Genomic DNA, 21,470 nt, shown 5'->3' with positions numbered 1-21,470 from the left:
GTATGCATGACATGTCAGAAACGACAAAATAATATTTAAAATGCTAAAAATAACGATAAATAAAATCACAAATTTTTCCCTACTTAAAAGAAAACAAATTATTGAAAAATCATGAATTTACTAAATATTTCTTTAACAAATGAAGATTTTTCGATTATTAAAAGTGTTAAAATTAGTTAAAAACCCTCTACTCAGTACCATGTTTTTCAAAAATTTTCCCCCTGATTTTGGACCTCCACCTAACAAAATTCCTGGCTATGCCACTGCCGGAAACGCAATTAGGATCTTTTACCAGACAGTTATTCAATAAGAGAGGCAAGAGTAGGCTCCCGTGTGAAAATAAGACAGAATTTATAATTTAACCCTTAACGACTAGCACGGTTTTTTGAGACATTAGTACTGGTGTGGAGACATACCAGATCCCAAAACTATTTATTTAGTTTCTTAATAACTACTGATATTTTTTCAAAACCACTATACATTTTTGAAAGTTTAAATTGTTTTCAACAGCTGTAGATTATTAAATTTTGATACTTTCAATATTTATCAATTTTTTTTCATATTTTTAGAAAAACTTGGATTTTTTAGTAAAAACGTAAAATCATATTTAATTTTCTCTTCATTCAGGTCCTAGGAACTCATAATTCAATTATTATAAAAAAATCCAAAATGAAGTAATAGACACCACTTCATTTAACAATGGTAAACACTTCAATGCAAAAAAAACGAGGTATCTATTACGCAACTAGCGGCGCGGGGACATACCGAGTCCCCAAATCATTTTGCACAATGTTTACACTTCACGAGGGTGAGATAGACAAAAATCAGTTTGGTGGGAGGGGGGAGTAGACTTGAAGCTACTAAGTAACTAAGCGATGTTACCAATTCACCCTGGAAGTAAACAACAAAGGGTCTAGCCGGTTAACATGGTGAAAAGTGCCCCCAGAGGTTTTGAAAAATAAAAAATGTACACTTAAAGTGAATCAAAAATTATGTGTTTCCCCAAAAATTTCAAGCCTTAACAATGGAAATTAACCCCAAAAAAAATTGAAACACGATTTTTCGTTTTTTAAACCATATCTCCAGTTTTTATTTTTGTAAAATCCTTTTCTTAATTTTAAAATGTATACATAATTACGCTCTACCGTCCTGATTTTTTTTTTAATTTTTTGATGGAAAACTAAACTTTTGCATAAGTTTGAAATTTTCAAAATTAAATAAAAAATTTTAGGAGACAATATGGACACGCCGAAAAATATATGTCGTTATCCCCACATCAAAGTATAATCATAATTTTTCTCCGATTTTTAAAGTTGGTAGAACACTGTCAAAAACACGAATAACTGCTTTGCGCCATTAGCACCTGTGTATTCCAGGGGGATATTTGATTTGATTGTTGACAGCAACGATTGTTGATCAGTTTGTAATATTATTGATTAAGAATAAAGATTAACATAAATAATGCCTATCACACTTTGATTAATCGTAATTATTGGTTATAACCATACTGTAAAGCTTTAAGTTCGTCTTCAAGCTTCCAGAAATACAGCGTCTGCCAAAAATGATTTTTTAGAAGAGAATGATAATGGTGAAAACGGTTGCCTGATACGAAAAAAAAATTAATTTCATCGCAAGTACAGAGTCAATGACGCCGACTTTTGGCCCATTAAAGCGGTATACCGTCCCAGTCAAGCGGAGGAAACTCCTGGATATTCTTCCATTGGGTTTTATTCTTCAAGATTTGCCCCAATTTAGCGGGTTCCCCAAATGACCAAGCGAACAGTACTATTTCAAGGAAAATATTCGCTAACGGGCATGTGAAAAGGTTAGCATTATTGAAGACTACCACCGTAGGCGGATTTAATGGGGGCAAGTGACCCCCCAGACGCTTAAATATAGACGAGATTTTTAATGCTGTTTTTTATCTCAAATATGAGAAGACCGTTTGCCTGTCTGACCCCGGTCCTACCCCTGTTGTGACCCTGGTGGATCCCCCCCCCAGAAAAATTCCTGGATCCGCCCTCGGCTGCCACCGAAACTATATCTCACACGTACAGAAAGTTATTTTCTCATTCGTAACGTTTGCGAAGAGCGCAATCATTGTTCAAAATAGGGTAGTTTCCTTCATCAAAGAAAATGAAAGGCATTTATTGCGATTCGTCACCCACCATTAGTGTATTCATAATATACAAATTATTTGGTTTTAGAAATACCAGTTTAGACGAATGGCAACGGTCAATTTTATCCTCATTTGAAAAAGACCGGATTGGCGCGCATGAGATTCCACTCCACGTGACGTCACAGGGACCTTGTTTCTATGCGAGTAGATAGGAGTTTTACATTGTCTGAGATTACTAATGCATGCATGAGGCAGGGAAACATCTCTTAATAATCGCACATTAAAAATACCTAAGTTCGGAAAGTTTCCTTCGTTTGATAGGGCAATAATAATCCTTATTTAAACCAAGTGCTACCTGCTAGCAGCCTGCATCATATCAGCGCTCAAAGCCTCGCCCCAAGGTCACCTCACACGGCGACAGCGGGAACCAGAATGACGTCACACGGGCTTTTCCCAGCATTCATACTTAGCCGTCGCGTTTTCGCGCGCTTGAAAATTTTCACTTTTCATTTAATCGCGAAAAATAGATATCGTTATTTAAAAATCTAAAAGCGTTAAATGCGTACTTCAGGAGTAATAATATTTCGATTTAGGCTATAAAAAAAGATAGGAAACCACCCTATTTGGCGGGGCATTTGGGATGACGTGACGACGGCAGCGGCCTTGGCCTGTTGACCCCGTATTCGTCCGCCTGGCGCCGAACGTGTTCGCTTTCGACGCTCTCCCAAACACGCTGCTCCAAAGCACGCTTTCGTTTGGTAATCTCTTTCATAGCGACGCGCCTCTTCACCACTTCCGTATGCATTCGGAGTTCTCGCGGCGTGCGGTAATGATTATGACTGCAAAGAGATGTTTGGACATGAGCTACGGTGAGACAGCCATAGTATGTCAGCTGATTTATATCGTCACGCTGCAGGTAGGTCCCCAAAGACGATTCGAGAAAGAAACAGCTCCGGTTATTATGTTACCCGTTATACGGTTCCACTGAGTATTGCCATCTACTCTTTAAATTGGTAATTATTAAATTATGTGTCCAGTTAATTAATTATTTAAGAGACACATGAATTCATTTTCACAATCCTCTGCGTCAATTTTCTAATGGCTATCATTAGAATATAACTAACTCAATTATTCAGCCATCAAAACGTAATTAATGGACTGTGGCTAGGGTGTTTTATTTTAAAGAAATCCTCGAGAAAATTTGGTTCTCACACTGCCCCTATTAAAACATAAATTTAATTCTACAACCACGGTGGTATTTTTAAAATTCACAAATTTTTACCAATTCCATACGCAACGTTTATTATTCTGGCACAGTATTTCATGGGGTTTTGCTTCTAAAACACCCAGAATATAAATTCCATTATTGAAGTGCTGCGACTTACTGATAAAATTAATCATAAAATCAGGATCTTACTTGAAATTCCTGCTCGTCATTATTACTATCCTAGCACTGTATTTCTCGATAAATTCATACTTGAACAACTCAAAGGAGTTATTAAGTAGTTAAGAATCCGCTTACAGTTAAAGTTAATTCACAAATATCACTTTTTTAATTTTTTAACTCCCCGTACTAATTTCCGTGGCCCCTCATTTCATACAGATTTAATTTCCAATGACCTTAAAGGAGACTGTTCATATTTTAAGTCTGCTGGTAGATAACTGTAAAATTTTATTCGTATTATCTCCATCTTGAATCTTAATTTTTTTAATTCTCTTATATTTTAATCGAACTGCATTTCATTATGATTTTATTTCAGAACAACTCACGGGGGAATATTAGGAATTCAAAGCGCCAAAAAACTAGCACCAAAACCTAACGCACAGCACCTAAAACGATATCTCGGAAAATCATCGGACACCTCCGAAACATGAGCTCTTAGAATGGGGAGCTAATCCTTTTGCAATCACAACAATTGCTCCGTCCTCAAGGAAAACATCGAAATACAATATCACTAGAAAAAATTATACGATAAATGCGCACATATAAATTAAGCTTAAAACTTTAATCAAGCCGATTGCATCAAGTAGAAATGATAACGAATATACGCTTAAGAAAGCGAAAGAATTACTATGTTCCCCCCTCCTCCCGTCAATGGCGTAAATGTCAGATGCAGAAAAGATTCTGAAGCATCTTGAGCGGAAAGAATTCTTTCTCACCTTTTTTATAATAAGATTCTTTGCCTCTTGAAGAGTAAAATTATTTTCCACGGCGAATTTTTAAATCTTCAATTACCTTAATTTTCTATCGACAGCCTTGATATATGTTCTGAATAGAGAAATATCCCGAAAATATGGCGCAACATCCGCTTAGAACATACGATTGTGGTCGATGGTAGTGATGGTGATTATAGTCTCGAGACATTTCAAGCAAGTTTCACATTTCTTTTCTCCAGGAGTAAAACCAATCAGGAATGGACTCCTCAGGGAAAAACATGCGTGACTTCAGTGGTCCGAGATGGTGTTGGCTTCAAATGCTTCGATAGAATAGTGTATTAAGTTTCGGTGGACGTGTGAAAAAAAATCTTCTCGGGCGGAACACCAGGAGCAGCGTTAATTGTAGCCGACGACGTTTCAATGCACCAACGAACTGTTATACTTACAGCGTCGAAGCGTTTGTGTCAAAGAAAATTGCGACCCGGTGCACCGTCTAAGAAGGTCTAAGAAGCTCTTGACAAACTCAGCTCCTGCGTTGAGCTCGGCGTCCCTCAGGAATAAACCCTCCAAAGAAGCTTCACAAGATTAAAGATTAAGATCGGCTCGTTCACTCGGACTCAATACCACTATTCATTATAAAAATTCGGTTGCAAGGGTGGATTCAAAGGGGTCTTGACCTCCTCCTCCAAATTTTAACAAAGTGTTTTAATTTTTAATAGTTTAACAGTTTTTGTATCGTTAAATGTCTAAAATTGTTCAATTTCATCTCTTATTAGTAAAAAGAATGAAATTTTTGGCTCCAAAATGCGTAAAAATATGAGCATTTAAAAAATTTGCAAGGGTGAGCGCCCCTCTCTCCCCGGGGGTATTCCCTACTACCATGGCCCCGGTTATGACCCCTCCCCCCGAATTGTATGTTGAATCCGCCCCTGGTCGGTTGATGGAGGGAAAAGATGCTCCACAGGACGACATAGGACGATATAGGACGACAAGAAAAACCTTCGTCTTTCACCCAAATTCTCAAAATGTTGAAATGAAAACATACGAAAGTTGCCGCCCACTTTTCATGAATTGGTGACGTCATTGAAGTCTTGGCTCATTCACTCGTTCTGAGAGAACCACCCTGTGAAGGAAAGAATCGCTCACATGAGTGCAAGTGACAATGTGTCACGAGAGAGCTATGCGTGAGGCCGAAGAGTAGGGATGAAGCGATGAGCAGCTCGGCAAGCGTCTGTGACGTCATAGACTTCTACGAAAGGGTTATGTGTCCGTGGATTTTTCGCAACAAAGAGATAGATAAGGAGGCGATGGATTGACAAACGGAAATATACGCGTCTCTTTTTACCAAATTCTATCACAATCGGCAATAAAAGAAAACTGGTGAACGCGTCCGTGCCTATCCGTTTGGGTATTAACTCCTGTCACTTGATCGAACCCAGAGGTTCCTTTGAATAGGTGAGGGTAGAGCTCATCTTGGCATAGGCCATAGGTATATGATAAAAATTCACCTTTTAATAAGGACACTTCCTTTCCCTTAAACCTCCTACAACGCAAATTCCGAGCTCCAGTGTTAAAAAAGAATCTTATTATTACTTATTATATTATCATTAATGTCACATATTATCCCCGTTATTAAGCCGAGGAAAAGTTTTTGTACTTACCAGAGATGACATCATTCTGGAAAATATATTTTTACAAGGATCAGGATATGACCTCGTCCCATATTCAGTAAACACAGGTCGACCAACGCAAACCGCTCTTTTATAAGCATCCGACTGCAAAAACCTTTTGGAGAAGGTGACCTGAAATCGAAAATTGATTATACATTTCCGAGCATAATTTCAACAAATAAACAGTACTTATAACAAAATTATTAGAACATAATGAACATTTTTTATCTTATTTGGGTCGTTTGATTATCTATAGATATTAATTATATCAGATAAACATAAAAAACAAGTAAATCAGAAATTAAACTAGATGAATTTTTTAAATTTGAATAAAAACTATTGTTGCCCGTATTAAAAATGCCTTTTTCGCACTTTTCAGCTGTCATATTCCTGAAAAATGGAAAATTTGGGCCTTGTCGGCGAAATTCTTCTACCTCTTATCTCCGCGGAAGCAATACAATGGGATTGGATTTGAAAAATATGCATTACAAAACACAAATAAAATACTAATTAGAGATCTTAAATATAACTACCACCCTACTAATGCAAATACGGTTAGATGTAATAGGATTGTAAACTTGCCTTGCTCAAAATGACCTGTTACACTTAAAATACTTCAACCATATCGGAGCATATTTGTCAATAATACGTGCAATTTTTTCTATTTCTAACTTGCAAGAGATATTCAAAGAATTATGATACTTTGTAACGATTGAAGTTATTAGCATTCTGGAGTGGCAAGAGATGTGACAGCTGTTCTTCCTTGCATTGCATATTTCAGAGACGAAAATCCGCGTCTTCCTACAATGCAGACTGCTTCTAGATTTCAATTTTAGACGGATAGAAGGTGAGTAACATAGGACAATTTATTTCCGGGTCTGGAATAATTTAAAGTCAAATTTTGTGCCTGAATAAACACTATTATTGTCCATAAAAATATGCCTTATTCCAAATTTCCAGCTTTCATTGATCTGATAAAAGGGAAAAGGATGGGCCCTGGGCTACTACAAACGCTGCAATTCTCTTACCTCGTATCTCCATAAAAACGAAACAAAATTTGTGAAAATGTCAAAAATGGAAAATAAAAACTTCGGGTCACCGGACTAAAATCTAAAGCAATCTTGATTATATGATAGAGCAAGGTAGGTAACTCGTCCGCTTTTTACTTCTTATGAGAGTATTAATGTCACAGCAAGGAGTACGCTAAGATAAAAACGGATGCATTTATACCCAATGGTACATACTATACATACCAAGGCTACAAACGGGAATGTTTTCTGAAGAAAACTCATGCGACCCACATCACACACGCTGAGATTAAAATTGACCATTTTTTACGCGAAAGGTCAAGGGTGTCAGCTTTGGACTTCAAGGTCAGTGCCTCTAACCTAGTGAATGGTAACATTTTTCTTTTTTGTTAAAGGCGTTTGGAATCAAAATATAGAATAAAAAGGAAATATTTACGTTGACTATAGTCAATTGCTCAGTAGTCCAACACGCATGATTTAGAAGCAATGGGAATCTGTAAATTTCCCAAGAGATCAACTACAGAATATCAAGGCCAAAATATTCTCAAGAGCCTATGATTTCATCGACCGATTACTTCGGCCTATCATCACAGTGTACGCTACTTAAACAAACGTTTCTCGAGACGTTTTACCCCAAGTAATTAGGATTTTACGTTCACGATAAGCACTTTCAAATTCTAGATGCCTTGAATGTTTCTAAGAATTTTACGAAGCTGCGCTAACAAAAAATTAAACGATTTGCTAAATTTTGGTATAGCCCTTTATTTTTTCGCTGATTTTTCGGTCAAACTAACATTTTATGCCATTTAACACTTAAATAATTAATATTATGTTCAGTTTTCCGATGAAGCCCTTTGAACAAATGGTTCTTGGTCAATATTGCGTCGAAATACTGTATATTAAGGCCGTTTTACACGGGACACGGAATTTCGTAGATTAGAGCTGCATTCATTTCTAAAATGGCATGGAATTGCGCGAATGCATGAACGAAATTAGAATAGGGGCTATTTTGCCATCTCACGTCCAGGCAATCTCGCATGCGTTCTAGCAACTCACCGCTTTGCACGATGCAATTTTGACTGCGCCTTAATACACACGTCAAATTGTGCAAGTACGTGCCCCGTATAAAAAGGTCTTTAGGCTTTGAAGGCCTGAATAGTTTAGTAAGTCTGTCGAGCTACGAGGGGCATCTCGTATAGGAAGGATTGCCATTGAAGGTCAGGGCAGTCTCTGCCTCCGCGCCGGCGCAGCATTTGCCTGCTTTTGAACTTACTGCTTTGGACGAAAAGCGTATTTTTAAGTGGTTTGTAAAATTACACTAGACAAGACGCATTCACTGACAAACGAAACATATGATCTTATAATGATGCTTGTGTTTCTTGAAGATACGGTGAAAATCCGTCACCAGATGAGAAATTAGAGAATAAAATATTGATGACTTAAAGAGAAAAAAGAGCGAGTCAATGACAATATTTAGAGGAGACTTGATATAGACCATAATTGGTCATCGGAGCTAAAATTGACCCCGTCGGATAATGCAATTAGCTATTGTAGCGTCAATTAGTGAAAAGAGATTCAAAGATAGTGGCCGACGTGATGCGGTGGAAATCTTTGATGTTCAGTTTAGTAAAACCACTTGTCTGTTTCTACACACTTTTCTTTAAACTGACCATGGTTTCGGCAACTCTTGCCATTGCCTCGTACCTTGATAATGGCACGAGTACCGAAACCATGGTCGGTTTAAATAAAAGTGTGTGGAAACAGACAAGTGATTTTACTAAGCTGAAAAGAGATTCATCATAACTTTTAACTATCCAATGTGGGCCTGAATCACATGATCAGTATTTCCGTCCGTCTGACCAATAGCTTTTCAGGGACCATAAAAAGACACCTCTCAACCAATCAATTTCTGTATCCAGATGCCTCGAATATTTCTAAGAATTTTATGAAGCTGCTCTCGAATGAGCGAAATTTTCAAGATGACAGCGCAAGTTTTGAACAAGCTATGGGCCAACGGAAAAGAGAGAATTCCGGTTGGGTGAGTGGGAGGGATGGGATGACCTTAGGCCCGTTTCACAAGGACGCGGACGGTCCGCTACGCGCGCGGATAAGCTTCCCTCGACGTTAATGGACGCTTACACATGGGTGTGGACCGTCCGAACGCGGAGGAGCCATCCGCGTGGCCCCTCCGCCCCGCGGATCATCCACGCACGGGCCACAGTGTGGGCTTGCTAATGAGCGCGGACGGCAGATGCGTACCTAGCAGAATAGGGTGGTTTCCTATTATTTTTTATTGCCAAAATCGAAAGATTATTACTCCTGGAGTACGCATTTCACGCTTTTAGATTTTTAAATGACGATGCCTATTTTTCGCGATTAAATGAAAAGTGAAAATTTTCAAGCGCGCGAAAACTCGAAGGCTAAGTATGAATGCTGGGATAAGTCCGTGTGACGTCATTCTGGTTCCCGCTGTCGCCGTGTGAGGTGACCTTGGGGCGAGGATGTGAGCGCCACAGCGCTGAAGGCTGCTAGCAGGTAGCAGAGTACCCTGCTATCAGGTAGCGGTTGGCTTAATTATTGATTATTAATACCTTATCAAACGAAGAAAACTTTCCGACTTAAGTCAGTTTTAATAGGTGAATATTAAGACATGTTTCACTGAGCTCTGTACCTCATACATGCATTGGTAATCTCAGATGATAAAAAACTCCTATCTACTCGTACATAGAAACTAGGTCCCTGTGACGTCACGTGGAGTGGGCATTGGCGCCAATCTGGCCTTTTTCAAATGCGGTTAAAATTGACCATTGCCATTCGTCTAAATTGGGATTTCTAAAACCAATTGATTAGTATATTATGAATACACTAATGGTGGGTAACGAATCGCAGACAATGCCTTTCGTTTTCTTTGATGAAGGAAACTACCCTATTAGAGCGTGCTTGGAGGTAACATAGCGAGTGCGTCTTTTTGCCATGGATAGTGAAATTGACATTCAGAAAATAATTGAAAAAATATTTTCATCTGCGCGTATTTCAGGATATATGGTCAGTAAAGCGGCTTTTAATGTTCTTCGTGCCACAATAGGGTGCACTCAAAACCTCCTTTGACGGGCACTTTTCTTCCGCTTTTTTCTAACCTGGTATACAGCAATAGCTTGAATTGCACTTGGCAGCATGACGTTCTTCTACCTTGATAAGCCATGCACAGCTGACATGGTGTCGGACGCGGACCGATTTAGTGGGCGCCTATTTAGCCAACGGCGACGGCTCCCCGCGCCCCGCGTCCACGTGAAACGGGCCTAAGGTAGGGCATCCCTCCCACTCCACCGGCCTTTTTGGTCATGAAATACTCGCGTATTACTTGAAATCTTCAGGGTAACGGTTTCCATCTTTTTTGTCCAATAGTTTGAAGTTTGAACGAGAATTGCGTCAGGAAAAAAAGACAGTACAACTGGTCTGGTGGAAGTGATACGTCTATTCAAGTGTTAATGTATCAAGAGGCAATTTCAGATGCTTCGCTAAATATTTTCATTAATTCGCTCTTTTTCCTCTCTGTCCAATATTTTAGATTCTAATCTCATATCAGATGACGGATTTTCACCGTATCTTCAAGAAACACAAGCGTCATTATAAGATCATATGTTTAGCTTGTCAGTGAATGTGTCTTGTCTAGAGTAATTTTACAAACCACTTAGAAATACGCTTTTCATCTTCCAAACCCAAGATCAAAAGCAGGCGAATACTGTGCCGGCGCGGAGGCAGAGACTGCCCTGACCTTCAATGGCAATCTTTCCTGTACGAGATCCTCCTTGCCCGAGAGGCATAATGAACTCTTCAGGCGATAAGACTAATATATAGAGGGACAAAAATCGATACCGACATAAATGTCAGTTATGTATTTCAAGTTGGTACAAATTTTTGAAAAACATCAAATTTAATAAAACCTTTAGGATAGGAATTAAATGGATATTTATCCGGAAATAGGCGTAATATTTTAGTTTTCAGGGAAGAAAATATCAAGATAATTCAATAGTTAATATTAATTTTGAATAAACAGTACCAGTGTTATTGGTAGGTAATCCATAGAAACCATATGTACTCGGCAAAATGTCAAAAACAATTATATTATATTCAGACCATTACTTTCCCTCTTCACTTATTGACGCTACAATAACTGATCATATTTTCCGACTGGATTAATTTTACCTCTAATAATCAATTCTGGAGATTTCTAGTGCTTCAATAATCATATTTATCAATTCGCTCTTTTTTCTCTGCACCCACTATTTAAGGCTCTAATCTCAAATCAAGTGACGGATTTTCACCGTATTCTCAAGAAACACATGCGTCAGGAGACGATCATATATTCCATTTGTCAGTGAATGTGCCTTGTCTGGTACAGTTTTACACCCTCTTTAGAGCTACGCTTTGCGTCTTCCAATCCCATAATTTCAGCTACTATATTGATCGTTGCTAGGTTTCACAAGACAATTTTCTAGGTGGAATTTACTCATTGATTAACTCTGCTGATTGTGACAAAAATGTAGTTCCTAAGTGAAAAGAATAAGTCCAAGCATGGTGAAACCTCTCACTAACGGACTTTAACGGTCCAAGAAAGTGTATCCGTAAGTTGAAGGCGAACCTTGCATAACTTCATTTAAACGCTTAATTTTATCACACCAGTATTATGCTGTTAGAATTTATGGTAGATGAAAGAAATCCTTCGATTTGAAATATCTCTTCTAAATAGTTAAAGATAAATTTGAAATAACAAATTAACGTAATGCATGCACTCACTGGTGATTGGTGCTCTTCCATTAGGGATTTGCATTTCCAGGTTACGATTTCGTTCACTCCATCATATGTGCTCTGCTTTATCTGCACTGGGTTGATCATTATCAGTCTTTCCCCCAGCAATAGGGTGATTTTCTATTATTTTTATTGCCTACATCGAAAGATTATTACTCCTGGAGTACGCATTTCACGCTTTTAGATTTTTAAATGACGATATCTATTTTTCGCGATTAAATGAAAAGTGAAAATTTTCAAGCGTGCGAAAACGCGACGGGAAAGTATGAATGCCGGGAAATCTCCGCGTGACGTAGTTTGGTTCCCGCTGCCGCAAGTGAGGTAAACCTTGGGGCGAGGCTTTGAGCGCTGATACGACGCAGGATGCCAGCTACCAGCTAGCATGTAGCTGAGTACCATGCTAGCTGGTAGCGTTTGGCTTAAATAAGGATTATTAATACCATATCAAACGAAGAAAACTTTCCGACCTTAGGCAGTTTTAATAGGTGATTATTAAGAGGTGTTTCTCTGAGCTCTGTGACTCATGCATGCACTCATGCATTGGTAATCTCTGACGATGTAAAACCCCTATCTACTCGTATAGAAACTAGGCCCCTGTGACGTCACGTTGAGTGGCATCGCATGGGCGCAAATCTGGCCTTTTTCAAATGAGGATAAAATTTACCATTGCCATTCGTCTAAACTAGGATTTCAAAAACCAAATAACTTGTAGCTCGCTGCGTCGTCGCAGAAAATTTGAACCTGTCGGATTTTCTCTGCGTCAAGGCGGCAGTACGCCGACGATTTCGAATTGGTGTTTGTTTATGGGAAGCTTAGGCATACAAATATGTAAGATAAGCTCTAATGGGAGTGACAAATGGTATCTATTTCATTATTTTCTTATATTTTGAAGTGTTAAGCATAGATTTTCGTATCTTTCCTAAACGTAAGATAGATGTTAACCGTAAATAAATTACAATCACTGAGGAGCACAGATTAGCATAACACATACCCGTCACTGGTATCGCAAGCTAAATACAACGTGAGAGCTCCTTGTTGGTGACTACGGTCGATTAAATTCCAATTTATATTTAATAATTGTGCCCTCATGATCTGCTCAGTTGAAGCTATTTAGATAACATGACTAGGACAATCTGTTTGAACAACAGTTATCATAAATAAATATTCCTGTTAACATTCCATGCTACTCATGTTCACTGAGTGTATGTAATTTGTTATTTTTCGAATACTCCGAGTTAGGAAAAAAAAATCTTAAGGTGATAATAATTCATAGGCAAGGGCCATCACTACATGCATGATTATCGACTTCATGGTCGCCATTTTATCTTCAAATTCTATTTATAGTTAAGAAGAATATTTTAAGAAATTACATTTTGTAAAATTGCACAAAACAACATATGCATTGTGTGTTTGACTCGAAATCATAAGATGACATGCTCCCAGGCCGATTTTTAGGAGCCGACGCTTTTTGCCTTTCATTTGTTATCGCAACGCAGAGCTGTGAAGGCACCCTTAGTCAGAGGCGTCCGCAAGTCAGACGTGTCCTTGAACAGAGGTTGCATTGCACTAAAATCACCTCTATCATTCCCATTTTTCCGATCACTGTGAGGGCCTGAGGGCAACATCCTCATGGCAATCGAAAAGGCCTTGGGTATATTGCGTACGCTATTGCCCTTTTAAATGAGGTCATGGAACATACTTTCCATTGTGAAGCGTAACTTTCAAACGAATCCACTAAAAAATTCTTCTACCCACGAAAAGACATGTACAATGCAAAACCCGGTCGGGGAGGCAAGATTTAATGTCAGCTATATTTAAGAACAAACAGTCTTCGATGATCGCTGATCATCAGTGGTGGTGGTCAATTGTTACACCTCGTGGATGGAAAACAAAGTAAGAGTAACAGAACATTAATCAGAAAAAAATAGTGCATTAATCAGAAAACAAAAAATGGCTATCTACCGATGACGTTCATCGATTGTGAACTGCCTTGGTGGACGAGGATGGTGAAATTCAGTGAACCGCAATGTGTTGTTGGAGGATAATTCATAACTGATGAGTGAATATACAGTGAGTCATTTGAATACACATTATTGAGATTTGATGCTAACAAACGATACCTGCATCCTGACTCGTTTACAGCAAAGAAAATGCAATCTTTGATCTCAAAAAAACTAAAGAAAGACTTCTCTTTTGTTACCCCAAAATAAGTTACGCGAATTAAAACGAGAAAAATGCAATGTATTTAAAAATAGGACTATGGATTAAGCTTGGTTATGTTTAACTGTTAAGTTTTTCCAGCAATCCATGGTGAAAAGGAAAAATGATCTTTATCCTCGGGTGAAACGAACAAATACTTCGTACAAACACGCGGAAGTTACCGCTGCCCGCTTTCATGAGTTGGTGACATCATTGGAGGTTCGGTTCATTGACTCTTTCAGGGTAAACCTTTCAATGATAGAGGAAAATCGCTCAAAAGAATTTAAAGACGCGAGACCCGTGCACGAGGCCGAGGAGTAAATAAGAAGCGGTGTACTGCTTCGCATGAGTTCGTGACCTCCTCAACTCATTTGGGAAAGGGTTGAGAGCGTCGATGTCGCGACTAGCTAGATTATCGGGTAATGGATCGAAAAACGAATAAATAAGGGTCTCTCTCTCTCTTGTAATCAGATCCCCATCGAGAATTCCAAAAAAAATATTGATGAGTCAGCCGGGAAATGAATTCATGAAAAAGTCCACGTACGCTCTTCTTATTTTGTACCTCATCGTATTCCCGACTCAAATGATCGGCCTTTCGCGATTAATTTTCTGTAAATTACATCTAAAAGTTCACGTTTTCGAAAAGGCTCTCACGGCAGAACTAAAGACCACAGTTTTTTTCTCGTCACTCGTCATTACCAATCAATGTGATCTTAGATTACATTTATTCATTAAACATTTCAAATGGCGAGCAGGTCGTCGATCGATGACGACACTAGTCCTTTGGGCCGAGCGCTAGATCCACTCTCCTCTTCACCGCATGCTCGTGTCCAGTTATTCGCGCCACTCATTCCCACCGCCTCCAACATCTGCGCACCCACTTCTCAGCTCCCCTAAAGCGCCTCCCCACTGCGTAAACTCACCCAACATCCATGCAAACAATCCCCTCCCCTAGCCCACAAGAGGATCTTTTCCTCTCAACACTCCCGCTTGGAATTCATAGCCACCGTAAGAAAAAGATCCACAGGGAAAAAATCATCCGCCTTGACCGAGATTCGAAACCGGATCCCCCGATTTCCGGTCGAGTGCTTTTGCCAGTTAAGTTACCGAGGCGTCATTCTTACCTGTGGATAATTTTTGGACATAACCGTGAAAAAAATATATGCACAGGGAATAATGACGCCTCGGCAGCTTAACTGGCAAAAGCACTCGACCGGAAATCGGGGGATCCGGGTTCGAATCCCGGTCAAGGCGGATGATTTTTTCCCTGTGGATCTTTCGCACGATTGAGCATTGCGGGTGACTCCCGTATAAGTTATCACCGTGCCTAGTCCCGGTATACTTAAAACTATCCCACCGCAGTTTCATCGGAGACTTAGGGTCGTAAAACAGAACCTAACTATATCTTGAGTGTTCTCTTTACTTCGGTGATTCTCACCTCAACCTCGAGTTTGAGTTAGTATTTTAAGAACTAGCCTCAACACAATAGATTTTGAGCTGTGTTTCAGAGCGAGACGAAAGACATCATACTAGAATCCCACTGTATTTTCTCGTCCGAGTGGAACGATAAATAAAGAAAGATATTTTACCGAACGGATAGGTATGAGAATTCGTTTTTCCTCAGTCAATAACAAACAACTTTAATAAATGCTATGTGAAACTTCGTTTGAGCATTTTCCTTTTTATTAAATAACGTTCGGTGTCATAACACCCCCCGCCATACGCCTATTGAGGCGGCTCGCATTGGGGCAGTATGTAGATGTAGATGCATTGAAAGCATGTTTACGCCTGGCTACTACAATAATTTCTGTTTTTGAAATAGAAGAAAATTGGATAAATTTGCATCTAAAAATATAGTAATTAGAAGAGGATGAAGTGTAACAAAAGACTGAAGTAAAGAATTTTTAAAAGCACTTTTTTCCGTGCTACGTTACAAATTTTATACTTAATAAATATCTTGGGTTTAATTTACTAAAAAAGCAAAAGAAAAAAGGTCGACATAGAATTCACTGCTTTTGTTATGTTATTAAAAAATAAAAATTAACCCTCGTAGTCAGTAAAATCAACATTAATTCCCTAAAATTGTTCTCACAGAAAAATCTTCCCTAGGTGCGCTTGTGCATGGCACATTGAACAATGGAATATATCATGAAACTTTCATGTCTGCTCCGCAATTATTTAAAGTTGGGCGTAGATGAGGAAGTGAACTAGCAAGCCAGAACACGTTTCTTTAAATGAGCGACAAAGGAGACGCCATAATGTTGTTGTGCGGAATGAACAATGCGGATGGGTGTCTGTCGTTGGATGAGGTCTAGTGTGGCTGATTAAAACTATTTTTCATTCGTAGCTAATGGTGCTCCAGGTCAACTCGAGAAAGGGCTGCCGGGATACAGGGTATTGTGGTGCATAGGTTGCGGCCGAATTCTGGAGAACGGTATATCGAGGGATCAGTTCCCACCTAGAAGCTGCTTTCTTGATTTTAATTATTTCCGTATGTTTTCAATTAATACGCAACAAGAGCAGCCAGAGTGGATTAAGGAACATTTTTAGTTGATTCCAGAAAGTAAAACTTCGTGGACGATAAATAACGAAACGATTAATATTTAAGCAAAATTTCACATTTTAATAATTTCTGCTCTATAGTTGCTAGGCGTCAAAATCTAGCGTAGTCCTTGCGTGAAAGAAAAATGAGACATGTTTTTTCTCAATCAAAGGCATTGCAATATCTTAAGAATGTTCATTAACGATGATTCGTCAATGAAAACAAGGTTATAGTTTTTATTGAAATAGATTGAAATTTCGTATATTCTTCTTCATGGAGGACCACCAAGTACGTATCAAAATGTGTTGAATTATCCCATCTATTTAAATAGGAGGTTCAAATTTCCAAGCTAAAGAAGTGGAAGAGTGGCGATAAAAAGTGTCTTCTGCCAAGGAAATATAGCTAAACATTCCCTAGAAGTCCTCTAATGCAATTGGCTGAAGAGCCGGCATCAATTCTTTTTCATACAGTAAAACTTTGAAGGCAGGAACGACTCAAACCGAAACTGCAGAGAGTCTACTGTACCTGTACTACTTGTACCTTGAAAAGTTGAAAATGATCATATAGGGGAAAGAGGGGCAAGAGTACACATGTTTTTTTTACATTCACTTCATTTTCTTCCAATACAATTATTAAAAAAGTAAATATGATATTTATGGCAGAAACTCTGAAGTTATAGAAAAAGCAATCCTATAAAGTGAGGTAGGAGTCAGCGCCCGTGGGGCAAGAGTCCGCATGCGGACACTTGCCCCAGGACTCTTGCCCCAACAGCACTTGCTACACCTAATACGCCATAACACAACCACATAGTGGGCTGCGAACCTGCTGACTGTATGAATTTTTTAGACAAAGAATACATATAAAGGAATGCTGGAGAAACGCAACAATTAAATAAACACCCAAAGCACATATAAAATTTACGCGGCCCTACAAATTAGATAAACGTTGCGTAAAACTGAAAAATAAGAAAAACTCACGTTCTGTCGTTCGTTGTCTTCCACTAAACGCACCCCTTTGTTACATTTGGTCACGTTAATGAAACTGATCGAGTACAAGTGGCATCATCCAGGTATTTAGAGAAATAGTTCGGAAAAGGAATCTTGCCCCATGCGGACTGTTGCCCCTCACTCCCCTACGTTTTGTTCAATTCATGGAATAAAAACCGGTCAGGCGCGATAATTTCAATTTCGCTCAATATTTCAAACGAGAACTCCAGAGAATACCTGAATAAAGATGTACTTACAAAATAAACATATGTTTCTTTCTAAGATGTGCAGTAAGAAACACAATACTTAGGTCCTAACTCGATATTCGTCACTAAGAGTACACTTCAATTTACAGCTAAAGTATGTGGTTGGGTTCTGTCAAAGAAATGAGTCAGTGGCGAAGAGAAATTTCCTGGTGAAATTCTATCGTGAAATCAGATTATGGATAGGTTTTCTTCCCTATGATGGTTTTAAAGCAAAAATAAAAAATCCGATTGTGTGCATGGACCTCCACTCCCCCGACTTCCTCACCTAAGACGAAACATTTAGTGAAACTCAATTGCCTACTATTAGGTTTCGAGGAATTTGGAAACTATTTAAAAAATGAAATTGAGAGTGATAAAAAACAATTTTTTCAAAGTACAATATACAATTCAATTAAAAATTAAATAAGATTTTCACCTCTTGGAAAATAAATAAATACTGATTAGGTTTATTAGATATGAACGTAGAAGAGCCTAATAGGTGACTATAAGGATTGGAACGATCTATGCATATTTAATTAATTAGACCACAGTGGAACAAAATTTCCAATTCCAGGTTATTGAACACTGTATTGTCATTTGAAGCAAGCAAGTGCATAAAATTCCGAGCCGATCTGACAGTGGGAAGTGGGTTAAAAATAAATTATAATATTTCATCGATGAAACCGACAGACGTGGCAATTTTTAGAGAAAGAGTGCAATAAATTGCTTTCCGATTTCCCTCACACATTTTAAAGCTTCGGTTATGATTTAAAATGAAGGTTTAGAAATTTTAGAGGCTATTTATTTACAAATACAGACAAATAAGCGCGCCACTACTTATTGAAATGGATAAAAATAGGCGAAAGGAAACTAATGCTGAGAATTGTTAAGAACTTGATCGAATATGTACAAAATCCATGCAGTGCTATGAAAGCTAAAAACTTCTGGATATTCTCAAGCAAGGTAAAATAATTCTTGAAAGCAAACATTGGCATTGACGATCTTGTGAACGACCAGCACTATTCATTCCGTTCACCTCCACCGGCAGCGGCCTAATAATCATTTATTCCCACAATTTTATCGTCCTCGGTGCATCAAACCAACTTCTAACTTATTTAAAGTTGCAGAAAAATAGGGATGCCTCTACTTTTATAAACGGAAAAATATAGTAAAAAAGGTAAATATAGTAAATATAGGTGAAAAGCATTTAGAAGCACTTAGCAAGCAGCACTTAGATTTTCTACGAACCTGATCGACTTTAAACACCATAAACTTTGGCGTCAGCATTGATATTCGCGTAAATTGATTTTAATTCTACCATGATTATTTCAAGTCCCTGGAAAGTTAGCCAGGAAATAAATAGCATAGTAAGAGATCAATAGTGTCGAAAAATGGAAGTGGCTAGTTGAGTACTAGCAGTGATAATTTAATTGCCCGTTGTTTTACTGCATTTCATTAAAACTTAGCCACTCTCACTGTAGGAGTTATCACTTGTTTCACGGAAAGTAAAAGTATTTATATCACAAAATTCTTTCAATGTTGTTGATATATCAATTTATTTGACAGCCCATCTGTCCAGTATCATAATGATTTTTTGAACATCATTTATAAGCCCTGTAAATCTGTATCTTAAACATAACTTGGATGAAAGGCCGAACCTCAATCGTGGCTTTAACCTTATTTTGAATTGAACGATTTTTTTATGCTTTGTCATGCACTTTCTTGGAATTGTAGCTAAAATTATAAAAGTTAAAATATTTACCTTTCCATTCTTGATGTCAAACTTGTACAGGATAGCATATCCATCAAACCAATGATTCATCATGAAGTCACCAGTTTTCCCCAGTTCAAATTTGCCAGGTCCCAGCCTGACAAAACTCCCCTGCAGCCATGATGGAAAGTCTCCTAATGGCGCGAAAAGAAAAATGCATAGTTAGAGAAATCGCCAAAATTTTCCAAAACAACCATAGCTAACAGCAGTCACTGAATATTACGCATAGGTGAAAGAATGCTGTAAGCAAATCCACCTTAACGAAAATCCCATTTGGCGTGCACATTGACAATCACATAAAATGATTTTAATTTTAACATAGCTACTTCAAGACAATGTTACGTTAGCTAGGAAAAAATGGCTCATTAAGGGATCAATAAAGTAGAAAAATGGAAGTGACTGGTTCAGTAATAGTTTAACTGGCCGTTGTTTTATGACACTTCATTAAAAAAACTTAGCATATTATATCATTACATTTCACGAATTCCATCGTAGAAGTTGCTGTTTGTTTCACAGGAAATAAAAGTATTTTTATCACAAAACTTTCGCTTTTGTGGATATAATTTCCAAGCAAGCCAGGCTTTAACAGGTATACTTCACGGTGGAAATAAAACAGGCTTCACGGTGATATAGAGGAAAATTCAGTTTAAATTCACAAAAGAATCTTAAACGTTCTTCGAACCGCGTATTAGTTGTTGGTAAAATATGTGCGAGTGCAATCACATGCAAGGCGTAACCAATAGGAAAAATATTTATTTCCAAAGATTCGTATCGCAAAATGTAATGGGAAAAAATCAGTGTCCATGTAAAAATATTTCGACGCGCAACAGGAATATCATATACCATGACATATTAGAAGGCACCGGAAAAGGGATCAGGATATCAGAAGTAAAATATAACTGCATTTACAGTCTAAATTGCTTAATATCGAAGTAAGGCACCAATTCTGTGACGTAGCGAGAGGAGAGTCCGGAATCTCCCTCCCCCGAAATATAGGAACAAAATTATTTTGCTTCATTAAAGAAAACAAAATTATGAAAAATCATAAATGTTCAAAATGTTTACTTGAAAAATGAAGTTTTTTCGATCAAAGAAAGTATTAAAATTAGTTTGAAAACCTCTACTCAGTACCCTGTAATTAAAAACATTTCGCCCCTGAATTTGGACCCCCTGAGAACAACATTTCTGTCTACCAGACTGAGCACCATATTGCACTATGTCCCCCTAGAAGAGCAGAAGTTATTATAAAGAATGGCAAATGGTGAGCGCAATGGCTGAGCAAGGTATTAAAAGGCCTATCTCAATTACGTAACAGTAATGAAGAGCTGCTGCTTCTGACGTCTGCAAATCCTCATGAGTTAGCAGAAGCTATGGTTACATGGCGGAGCTTTTTCGCAAGCTCTTATGCGGAATAACAAATAAATCGAACAATATAACCATAGTGTAACTGAACGCAATATGAATTCATTGAAGAGATTAAACTTCCGTAAATCCGCTCTCGTTTTTATGATTTGTGAACCAAAATCACAAGCTGGGGTTTATGAGCGTTTCGACCGAGAACTACTCATTACACTATTTCATTCCTACGACAGTGGTAAGAAAAATTCGTGATTAACTTTTGCATGTTCATGGAGATCCACTGGAACAGAAGCTATTTTCGAATAAAGCAAAACAAGATAAGATAATAAATCGATTACCTTAGGTAAACATACAATACCTGTTCTTTATCAGGTTCTCATTTCACTAAAATCCATCCGAATGCAAGAGTTTTCTAAAGGTTACGTTTTTTACGCGTACAATCTTTTAATTTTATCTTCCGAGATCCCCAAAAAATTAAGTATTAGACCGTCTGTGTTCATATTAGATAATTAGAAATGGTGACGATGAATCAGCATAATGACTTAAATCTTCTACTATAAAATAATAGCATTAATATTCTTCATT

At 38.0% G+C, this 21,470-nt stretch overlaps 1 protein-coding gene across 1 annotated transcript in view; it reads right to left on the bottom strand.

The window, feature by feature from the left end:
• LOC124170909 (beta,beta-carotene 15,15'-dioxygenase-like) overlaps positions 1-21,470 on the bottom strand; it is a 45,074-nt gene that overhangs the window by 15,000 nt on the left and 8,604 nt on the right. The window contains exons 2-3 of the mRNA XM_046549957.1: positions 19,518-19,660; positions 5,938-6,078 (exon numbers count right to left, since the gene is read on the bottom strand). Of these exons, the coding sequence (XP_046405913.1) occupies positions 5,938-6,078; positions 19,518-19,660 (284 nt within the window). The remainder of the gene's footprint in view (positions 1-5,937; positions 6,079-19,517; positions 19,661-21,470) is intronic.

The sequence above is a fragment of the Ischnura elegans genome, chromosome X, assembly GCF_921293095.1.
Source record: "Ischnura elegans chromosome X, ioIscEleg1.1, whole genome shotgun sequence".
Classification (NCBI taxonomy): domain Eukaryota; kingdom Metazoa; phylum Arthropoda; class Insecta; order Odonata; family Coenagrionidae; genus Ischnura; species Ischnura elegans.
Note: the sequence above shows the minus strand (reverse complement) of the source record. Positions and strands in the feature narration are given on the sequence as shown.